Source organism: Catharus ustulatus, chromosome 3 (assembly GCF_009819885.2).
Source record: "Catharus ustulatus isolate bCatUst1 chromosome 3, bCatUst1.pri.v2, whole genome shotgun sequence".
NCBI lineage: Eukaryota > Metazoa > Chordata > Aves > Passeriformes > Turdidae > Catharus > Catharus ustulatus.
In genome coordinates, this window is record NC_046223.1 from 116,565,326 (window position 1) to 116,576,903 (window position 11,578).

The 11,578-nt window shown below is 44.0% G+C and overlaps 1 protein-coding gene across 1 annotated transcript; it reads left to right on the top strand.

Moving 5' to 3' along the window:
• Positions 1 to 1,666: 1,666 nt before the first annotated feature.
• IL17A (interleukin 17A) lies at positions 1,667 to 3,707 on the top strand. Its single transcript, XM_033054479.1, has 3 exons — positions 1,667 to 1,693; positions 2,165 to 2,412; positions 3,470 to 3,707. Exons 1-3 carry the CDS (start codon positions 1,667 to 1,669, stop codon positions 3,705 to 3,707), a joined length of 513 nt encoding a protein of 170 aa, XP_032910370.1.
• Positions 3,708 to 11,578: the final 7,871 nt, after the last annotated feature.

Consider the following 11,578-nt stretch of genomic DNA (forward strand, 5'->3'; position numbering starts at 1 on the left):
CAACGAACGCATTCGTGCCTCGATATAAATCATGGAAAATTTTATTTTTTTTTGCCATTGTAATGTTTTGGTGTTCAAATGCTAAACTATTCACCTTTCAACCACCTAGGTAACCCAAACCACTGACGCATTGGGCAGACAGTTTGGGGTCAGGCTGAGCCTGACCTTCCGCTGCCTCCTAGGCTTTCGAAAACGTACTTTGCTTCTAAAATTGGCAATTTAAGTGACCCACTTTGAAAGGATATTTCAGTAAATGGCATTGGAGAAAACCCCTTCTGAGGGGAGCATTTCCTTTAACCTGTGCACGTCTAACTTGAAGAGGGAAACTGAAATACACGTTTAATTTCTGGAGCATCAGCAGCTTTTAAACAAGCGGATGTAGGTCACGGGTATCCCAGAACCCACAAACTAAATTCTACCCTTATTTGCATCTTCCTTTGGATGGCACAAGGTGAGCAAAATTTGGACTGAGCTATAAATATTAAGCAAATTTTTAAAAATCTGTACTTTCTACACATAATTTTTATTAAAAAAAAAAAAAAAACACTAAAATTAGAGCTGGTAAAAGTTCTGCAGCTCAAGGCTGGTACACTGAGTGTCACTTTATGGGGCACATTACTCATAACCCACTGTTAGAGCAAAATGATGGGAGTATTTCCTAAAAATAGAAATATTAGAGAATAGACTTGATGTTATAGAATTCCAGAATCATGGAATTTTTTGGGTTGGAAGGGATCTTGAATATAATCCAGTCCCACCCCTGCCATGAGCAGGGACACCTTCCACTGTCCCAGGTTGATCCAAGCCCTATCCAGCCTGGCCTTGGACACTTCCAGGGATCCAGGAGCAGCCACAGCTTCTCTGGGAAACCTGTGTTGTATCATTTTGCATCTCTCAGCCATCACAAAGTTTTTCTGGAACCCTTCTGTCCTCTCCCTAACTTAGGAGCTGGAGGTTTAACTACATCCATCACCCTTCCCAAACTCCTTTCCTTAAGGACAAAACGCTGCCTCAGAGCATGAGAGATGGAAAATGAAAGCAAAATTAAAAGGTGGCAAGCTCAAAACAAAGTTCCCCCATTTTTTTTCCTGTGTGGAGAATGACTGACTTTTGAGAACTCACTGATATCACCAAGCATTCTGATCAACACTGAGATATCACACCTGAGGTTTAACCATGAATAAAAGTATCTCAGTTCACAGAGGAATTGAGCTTGAGCACAGACATTGCTCCTCAGACATCAAGACAAATTACAGCCCATGGGAAAAAAATGAAAGTTGCCCAATATCCCCAATATCTGCCCAATCTGGGGTGAAAAAAATCAGATTGACCAAGGAGTGACATTTGGGTTTGGTACCTACGGCATCCCAGTTTAAAATTGAATACTTTGCACCCACAAATTTGCAACGTTTGTGGCTTTGTCACCATCTGAGTGACATGGCTGAAGGAATGACATATCTAAGACATATTCCACCTGTGTTAATGGAACCTATACACACACACTTCTGTGGTCAGAAACCACAGGTAAGGGGAAAAACCACCTACTCCAAATTATTGAGCACAGCCCAGAAACCCTTATAAAAGGTCCAGCAGCAAAAGTTCCCAGACACCCTCAGCTCAGCAGAGCTCAGCACAAGCATCAGAAGCAGTGAGAAAAAGAAGGAAGATGTCTCCAACCTTTTGTGTTTCTCTGGTAAGAACTTGAATTCTGAGTTTATTTTCCCCTAGTTTGTATTTAATTTCTGATAGATGGAATAGGGATCTGCACCCACCTTTAAAATGCTTGTTTCAATCATTAATAATTTTAAGAAACTAAAATGTGAGAATGCTCATGGAGACTGTACATTAGTGATATGGGCTCCCACAGCATTCTCTGAGGCAAGAAATACATTGAAAACTCAACCTTAGAGTGTCTTTCTTTTTTGTTATACCCTTTCTGCTATCTTTGTATTATATTATTTTCTATAATTTAACATTACAACTGGGTGTACATGTAACTGTCAGCACTGTGGGAATCAGTCAATGACAACAAAAGTGGATGTGACATTTGGCACATTTTTCCATAATTACTCCAACCTGCAGTAGGGGCTTTAACCACCAGTTAGGCTGACTGTGGATGAATTTCACACCTGCCTTGTGTGCTAAATGTTCCAATTCTCTGCAGCTCAGAGCCCTGCTCCTCGTGCTGCTGGCTGTGCTCTCAGCCAGCAGTCCTGCCCAGGGGAAGGTGATCAAACCTGGCCTCAAGCCAGGGAATCTCTTCAAGCAAGCATCTGCTGGATGCCTGACCCAAAAAGACTCAAAATTCCCCCAAACTGTGAGAGTCAACCTCAGCATCAGCAACACGAACCAGGACACCAAATTGAGCAGTCTGAATGCCAGCAACCGCTCTCTGTCTCCCTGGGATTACAGGTATGATCCCTGTCCCTATGGCCTGGAAAAAATCTGGATGCCCTGGCCAAGGAACGTGCTCTCATCTCAATTTTCAGTGCTTCAAAGTTGAGAGATTTTGGAAATATGAGAGTATCCACATCCCTATAATCCTCTTTGAAATAGAACCAGTACAGAAAGCAGCACAAAAAAACCCACATGGCCTAGGAAATTTACAGAAGGCAAAGCAAACTACTTTTATAATCTATTAATTTGCATACTAGGGCAAGCTTTATCTTCTAAAGCATTGTTTACGTAAAATGTTAAAAAATACCTTAGAGGGTTAATATTGCACCAAATTCAGCAGCAGTTTAACACCAATGATTTATATGTTGGGATGGAACTGAGTTGGAGTAAAAAATACCTCAGAGGGTTAACATTGTACTAAATTCAACAGTGGTTTAACACCAATGTTTTCCATGTTGGGATGGAACTGAAGGTTTTGGGGTCTGTTACTTGGAGTAAAAAATACCTCAGAGGGTTAACATTGCACCAAATTTAGTTTAACACCAATGTTTTCTATTTTGGTATGGAACTGAAGGTTTTGGGGTCTGTTAGTTGGAGTAAAAACTACCTCAGAGGGTTAATATTGCACTAAATTCAGCAGCAGTTTAACACCAATCTTTTCTGTGTTAGGGAGGAACTGAAGGTTTTGGGGTCTGTTGGAGTAAAAACTACCTCAGAGTGTTAATATTGCACCAAATTCAGGAGCAGTTTAACACCAATGTTTTCTATGTTGGGATAGAACTGAAGTTTTAGAGTGACACATTGGAAAGCTCAGATAATTTCTGATCAGCCTTTCAAAGTCAGTGCCTGCTTGAAGCAAGTCTTTTTCAAAGGCAGCTGCGTGCAGCCATACATTTAAAAATATCCAGTATTTAGTTACTCATATTTTATTTTTGCGGTTTTGGAGAATCCGTTGTCCCTCCATAGGCAATACACCCCAGGATGAGTAGGTTCCCCAGCAGGGACCCCATAAATATCCAGAGTGTGGATTATTTTGGATAAATATCACACCTTTGGGTTGAAACGTTGCCAGGATCGACGAGGACCACGACCGCTTCCCGCGGCTGATCGCGGACGCCGAGTGCCGCCACACGCTGTGCGTCACCCCGGAGGGACAGCTGGACCACAGCCTCAACTCCGTGGCCATCCAGCAGGAGATCCTGGTCCTGCGCAGGGAGCACAGGGGCTGCCAGCAATCCTTCAGGCTGGAGAAGAAGCTCATCACCGTGGGCTGCACCTGCGTCACCCCGCTGGTGCGGCACCAGCGCTGAAGGGGATGGAGGCGCAAGAGCCACGGAGAATTTCCTTGCGTGAAAAGCTGAATCAAGCCATGAAATCTGTCTAGGATGCAGCAGAATATGTTGAAAATTTCGGCTAAAAAATAATCTTTTCCCCCAAAATCTTGAAGTCCTCGAATTCAGAGCCCAGACAACATCCTATGAAAAGCAATGGGAGTTTTACCCACCCTTAGTTTACACTTTGGAATGTCTATTTATGTAAATCTATTTATGCTGGTGGAAAAGATGGCAATAATGTATTGTCCTAATATATATAATTTTTTAAAGTATTAAGGTAATGTTTATTTATCTTTGTGCAATAAAAAAGTCAGTGAAAAATTCTTTGGTGTTCTCCTTTCTTTCTAAAGGAGTGTTCCTGATAAGGCAAGAAATCACTCAATCGTGACCATGAAAGAGATTTACGTGATGCTAAAACCTCAAATTCTCTTGATAACATCTACCTCTACAGCAGCAGAACGTAAAGCCCATGGGAAAAAAAAATGGGGAAAACACCATTTTACCAATAGAGAAGCTAAGATACCTGGAACAAGGTTATTTATAAAGTGGTATTGAAGAGATTCATATTAAAGATAGACAAGGAAAAAAAGAAATTCTGCTGGGTAATTACCCAGTTATCCACATAATCATCCAATTGGAAAAGGATTTGTAAAGATGAGTTCAACACAATACTTAGAATAGTTCTTTGGGGGGAAAAAAACTCCCTTCCCTAAAACAGCATTTCCACTGGTGAGCTTTAACTTCACTCCATCATCTGTGCATCTCAGGCCATTTTCTGTGGAGCAGAGACACCACCTGGGTACACTGGGGAAGCCAGGTGGGTGGCTGAAGCAGTTAACCTCGTCTGGCTGATTGCAGCTGTGATTTTTCTCTCCAGTGGGTTTTCATTTCAAATGTGGAGCACCCTGACACAGCGCTGCAGCTGCGGTCAGAGCTGGCTGGTGTGGGTGGGTGTCTGGCACAGCAGGTGGGTTTATTTAAAGCACACCGGGGTTAAAAGTGCTCCAGTGAACCTGTGGCACAGTTCAGAGGGCGAGGCTGGCTGGTGAAGATGGATTTTTGTTGGCTGCTGCCTCGGGGAGGTGTGGCCCTGCTGAGGCAAAGGCAAGAGCAAATACAGAACTTGTGGAGACCCAGAACTCAGGGCTGAGATCTCTGATGAGAGGGGAGGTCCTCTCAGGTGATGTTGGAGTCAGTGAGTTGGGGAGAAATCAGAGTGCAGGGAGTGAATTAAATCTTTGAATGGATTGAAGTGTGTTAAGCCACTCACATACAAATAAAGGTGTAAGTTGAAGTTTTAGGATAAATCAGTCAGTAAGTTTTAGTATGAGCTCTAATGCTTTTAGGGAGTGAAAGGCTCAGACACCAGAGTAGAAGTGTGAGTCCTAGTGAAGGTTGCAAAGCATACTAGTGTTTTCAGTGGAAGCTCCAGCAGTGTAGTTTCAGGCAGTGCTTAGACATAACAGAGCTCTAGTAAGAATATTGCTGACATTTTTCAGGTAGAACAAGATAGGTTGTATGTGTAGTTTATGTGTAATCTGGCATGTTAAGAAACTAGAATTCTACCAGGTTATGAAGTGGTGGTCTGAGTTTGTGTCTTAGCTTGTTGGGTAAATTCTGTATAAGAACATGCACTGGGGAGAGCTGGTGCTTTTACCATTTGGTTTTTGCCACAGCTCTTGCATTTGCTTTTTGCTGTTGTTTTTCTATTTTGCAATTGCTTTGATTTGCTGCCATCATCAACACCCAGGCAGAAGATGGGAGCTGCAGCAACATCAGCTCCCCAGGAGCTTGATAGGAGCAGCTTCTGCTTCTGTTTGGGACTCTATACCAAAACTTAGCATGGATTTTGATGTCTGTGACTGTGCCTTTAAGACTGATGCACCTTTGTAATAAAAGCTTTATAGCAACTATTAGCTGCTTTGCTCATTTAAGATAACCCTAGGAAGTTTGGTGCCTGAGAGCACCAGAGGTAAAACCTCACAAGGTGAAAGCATCTTCTCCAGCTCCAGCTGTGATCATCCCAGCTTTTGCTACTGGGGATTATTCCCTCCAGCTGTTCCAGTGAGCCCAAACCCTCCCTAACCTACTGCAGGTGGGTCAGCCTGTGACCAAAACCCACAGCACAGCCACACCATTCCCTGACCTGGCAGATACACACTGCACCAAGGAAACATTGATTCACTCAGGCTGGACCAGTCACAGCAATGAACTCCAGTCCACACCTTCAAATATGGATATATCTTTGCTTAAATATAGGGATCTAGGAGTGTGTATGATCCTAACTTAGCTAGTTTCTGACCTTATCTCCAGTTATTCTTCCCTAAGGTCTTCTGCAGATTCTGGAGTTTACCCCAGCTGACCATTCCACAAGTATTAAGCATGAGCTGACTTCAAAAAATAACCTCCCCCTAAAATACTCTAAAATAAAAAAACATCAAGGAACACTCATCCTTCAAGGTTTTCAAAGATTTATATAAATATCAGTCCAGGAAGATTGAACCAGAACTGACTTCCTTGTCATTTAGATAATTTCTTAATGTCCTACCCCTCCTAGAAGGAGTTTTGTCAAATTGTCTGCAATTAGCCCAGGTAACTTCTAACGGTTCAAATCACAGAAAGTTCAACCCTTTCTTCCCTGGAAGTCATGTGCCACTAGCTGGAGTTGGCACATGTGTGGTGAGGACTGGAAAATGCTGAGAGAGCGATGGAAAAACTCAGAACTAGGTCAGAAAGAGATGACACAGCTGGAGCACTGGAAAGCCAACAGCTTTCTGCTGACAGACTGCACAGATCAGCAGCATCATCATGGAATGGTTTGGGCTGGAAGCACCTTAAAGGTCATTTAATTCCAACCCCTGCCATGGGCAGGGACACCTTCCACTGCCCCAGGCTGCTCCTAGCCCTGTCCAACCTCAGTGAAGATACACCAGCCTCCCTTTCACCAGCAGGATTTTTGTTGAACCATTTACCACCCCAGCTAAATCTGAGCCTTAGGACAGAACCACTTTTTATTTATTTGGACAACTCTGTGCTCTCACCTATAGGCTGCTTGGGTGTTCTATGTGCTCCTGCAGAAGTATTTAATATGTTAATTAATAAGCTGGATTTGTAGGGCCAGAGAACTGATTTCTTTCCTACTTCTCCTAACTCCTGGCACCATGAGCCTAAAGATTTGTGCTTCACTGATTTCCTTCCTTGCTGTGTTCAGCTGGAAAGTGAAGAATAATCCCAAAGCAATGCATCCCTACAGGGGTGACCTCATCCTTATTCTACAGTCAATAATGATCACAGTGAGAGACCAAAGAGAGTGGAGCTTCTTTTCCACCCATGCACAGCTCTTATCAGTTTGAGGTTCAACAGGTAAAGATTGTTCCTCCTGGTTTTTAAGAATTTCAGCACAAATTTCTGCTAATTTGATGTTCTTAAGTGATTGTCATTGGAGGGAGGGGGGTGGAATTGCTGCAAAAGCCTCTCCAAAATAAAAGTTTCCAGTCCAGCACTGCTCCCCATCTCAGTTTCATGTTAGTTTGCAAAACCTGAACAGCAGTGTCTTGGCAACCTGTGAGTAAAACTCACCAGAAAGGGAAGTTTAAGACTGGATTTTTGCAGATAATCATGCTAATCATTGCCACTTATCAAAGCAATCTGGATAGAAAACAGATGCTTGTAAAAGATGATGCAGATTCAGCTGTAATGAGGCCAAGACAGAAGTTTCAGAAGTCTGAAATAAAAAGCCACCTTGAAAAATTATGGGGCAAGTTAGAGAGAAGATAAACCATCTCTTTTCATTTACCAGAACTGGGAACCTCAGCCATTATACAAATATATTGTGCTTACTAAGAGTGCAGATAAAACAGAAACATGATGGTTTGTACTGATTTTACTCACTCATAGAAAGATGTGCCAAGAAAACAGCATTTTGTCAGTCTGTGAGCCTCAAAGAGCATCAAACATACTTCTAATATTTTGTTGAAGTTGTAGAAAGAGGTAGAAAAGCTGAGCCACCTTTCTGAAGGAAGAATAAATAAACAGTTACAGCAAAAGCAAGAAGGGATTTCTCTGGAACTCCTCTTTGTGAGCAGCAAAGGCAGAAAATGTAATTTGTGTCTGGTGCTGAGCCTGGCTGGCATCTTCTCAGCTCCTGACAGCCAGAACCAGCACATGCCCCATCCCCACCAACATCTCTGCCTCTGCCAAGTGGTACCAGACAATCACAGACATTTTAAGCAGGTTTGAGATTTTTTTTTTGTGCTGTAGAAAATGCAGAATGAGCCCACTCATTCTTCTTGAGCACAAGGTTAAAAATAATATCAAAGATGGAAAAGGGAGAAGGAGATGGAGACAAAAGGAGATTGTGGGATTATAGAATGGTTTGGGTTGGAAAAGACATGAAAGATCATCCAGTTCCACCCCCTGCCAAGGGCAGGGACACTTCTCACTGTCCCAGGTTGCTCCAAGCTCCATCCAGCCTGGCCTGGAACACTTGCAGGGATGGAACAGCCACAGCTTCTCTCTGTCACTGCCTCACCACCCTCCCAGGGAAGGTCAAGGAAAGTCTCCTGCTTTGGAGGTGATGGTGACACAAAAGTAGTTTCTGGTCTGGTCTGGTCTCCTGGGCCATCTGCAGAACCTGCAGCTGATACAAAAACTCATCCTTTCATCTATACCCATCATGGTGGCACCAACCCACAGATTTCCCAAGGACTGACCAGAAAATTGCTCCTCCAGAGAATTTCCGGACTGATCAGAGTATTGCTCATCATCTTTAAAATTATTCCAGTAATGTCAAACTCTCAATAAACCATGTTGCCTTCCCAGCCATTAACCCTCTGGCTTACCAAAGAGATAATGCTTATATTTGGTTTTTTTCAACCTTTTAGCTTGCATCTTTTGCATTATTTACATATTGAATTTTGTAACACTTTGTCACTGCTGTGCCCCCCAGCCCGTGGTGATGCAGGGGGCTCTGCAATGTGCTACACCAGCATCAGCTGCCAGAACACACAGCCAAGGGGAGCAGAGAGCAAAAAAACAAAGGTAGGAGGTTAGGGAGAGGAAATCAGAAGTGAAAAGGAATAGGAAAGGCCACGAGGCTCAGATACCAACCTGTGACTGGAGGCTGCTGAGCCCAGCAGGTTAAAAGAAGATGCTGTGGCACTGCTGCTACCCCTCCAGCTGTGTCTTCTCCTCCTGCTAAAACAACCCAACCTTTCAGCAACACCTGGAGGCTGCTCCAAGTCCCATTTCAGAGCCAGAGATGCCCAGCTTGGCACCCAGGGTCTGGGTTCACTGCTGCAAAGGGAACAAACCAAGCAAAGCCTTCAGCAAAGGCTGTGAATTGCACTTGCTCTCGGTGCTGAGATGACTGTGCTGTTTATAAGAAGCATAAATTTGCTGTGTTCTCTGATTCATAGAATCACAGGGTGGTTTGTGTTGGAAGGGACCTTAAAGAGCAACTAGTTCTAATCTCTAAATTAATAGATTGCTGGCAGCAAAAACCAGCACCCCAAAAACAGCCAGGTTTGTATTTAGAAGCTGCTGCACTCTAAGAATGGTGACATTAGGAGGAAAAAAACCCCATGTACAAGCAATGCCTCCCTGAGTGCTGTGTGGTTTGCAGTTGAGAGCTCTGCCTGCAAAATCTCAAAACCTCCTTAATTAGACAGCTATTTAATCTCCTAATTAGCTACTTCATTATCCATCCAGTTAGGACCACTCTTAGCTGGTGGGTGCTCAGGAGCATCAGCACAGGATGATGCCACAAACCCAGTGTCGATTCTGACTGAGAGGAGAGATGCAGGGTAATTTTCTCCCTGCTGAACAAGTGAGGGCAGCCCCATTTGGCAGGTTTGTGGAGAGAAGTAGGTCAGGAGCAAGAAGAGGGTTGCGATTTCCTGGTCAGTGGTTTCTGCAGGAGGAGGAGACGCCTCCCAGGGCTGGGGCTGCACCGCATGAAGAGCTCAGTGGTCATAATGAAACAGCTGCTGCCACAAAGGGTGCAGATGCTCCTGACTGGATGGGAAGGGTACCCACAGATTGTTGAGGTGGCTCCCAGTGACCCATGGGGCACAGAACACGCCCAGCTCAACAAAAAGCACCAGAGGAGACATCACACAATCACACAATCACACAATCATGGAATGCTTTGGGTTGGAAGGGAACTCATCTCATTCCACCCCCTGCCATGGGCAAGGACATTTTCCACTATCCCAGGTGTCCCAAAGCTCCATCCAACATGGCCTTGAGTCATCCAGACCCAACAACTCGCCTAGCCCACCCTGGGGAGGAAAGCCAGGGTCTGTCTGCACAAAGTGGATCTGATTTAAAGTGGTTTCTGTGCAGTGAAAATGAAATACTAGAATGCTTGCATGGATTTGTCCTGATTTAAATGAAAAAGGAAATGCAGGCTTAAAACCTCCTGCAGCAGAAATGAAAGCCAGAGGTGTGAGAGCCTGGCTCAGCTGTGGATTAAAGAGGAGCAGTGTCAAAAAAAGCAACATGGCAGTAATTTGGTAAAATAGTGGATACTTACAGGGTCAGGGAATATCCTCAGGGACACAGAAGGATCACCCAGTCCATCCTGAACAGTGAGCTGTGCTCTTTGTGCAGCTCAGGGAGGCAAAGGGCAATTCCTCGTTTCCAAAGGCAGGACACCACGCCCTGCAGGTACAATTCCTGGCTCCTGGCTCTGAGGGATCCTCACCCACCTCTTCAATCCCAGTACTGTGAATTACCTGGCTGAGGAGCAGGGACATGAAGCCATCTGACCTCTCCCTGCATTCCTGCTCAGCCAACCATTCAGCTGGGGCAGGAGAAGGTTGTTTATAGGGATAAAAACAGACCTTTCCCAGCTCCAATGAACCATCCCAAATTCTGGCTGCAGCCCTGGAATGAGACATCTCCTGTCTCTTTTCCCACCCTCTCTAGAGACCATCCCAGAGGTCTAAAGGACCTCATTCCATTCCCACCTGCAGAACCTCCCTCCACTCCTTTCAGCCTCTTCTTTGCATCTTTTTATGCTGCAAGTTCTCTTATTCTGCCTCTTACTCATCTCACTGCACAGAAAAATGCCCCATCTGTGCCAAAATCTCTCAGTGCTACTGCATAAAAAACCCATTCTCTGTGTCTGTTGTCATTCTGAACCACCATGAAAAAACATTTTTTTAAATAAAATATGATTTTTATTCGGCATATAAGTTATTTAATAAATACAGATTAAATTTATGAATTTTTTTTGTACTCTGAGCACACACAGAGCCATAAATAAAGCCATAAATAGAAGACATAAATAGAAATATAGATATCTTACCATTTTAGCACTCAACAAGTGGAATCAATGGCCTCCCAAAATGTTTTGCAATAAATCAATTGCTGCAGTGACATAAAGCCAGACTGTGGTGACAGCCAGGTGGCCTGTGGTGACTGGCACCTGATGAGCAGGGATGGGCAGAGAAGGGAAATGGGATAGGGGTGAAGAAGGGAGGAAGAAGGTGCAGGATGAGGAATGTGGGCATGGTGGGCACGTATTCAATTTGGGCAATTTACTGCCAAGGACAACTTTGGAAACTCAATTTTACCAAAGCGATGTAAACCACAATGAAAAATAAATTTTTAAAAAACACTGCTTGGGGCCACAAACAAAACTCTTCCTCCCCTCCATCACCAGCTACCAACGATTCCCATCCTAAAATCCATAAACCAACAGCAGCAAGGAGCAGGACTTTCAGGAGCTGATTTGCTCAGGTCTGGATGCGTCGAATTCCCGGGATGCGATGGGATTTCACCAGAGGGGGTTTTATGGGAAACATAAAAAAATTCCTCTCCCCAACACCCTCTGGGTGCTG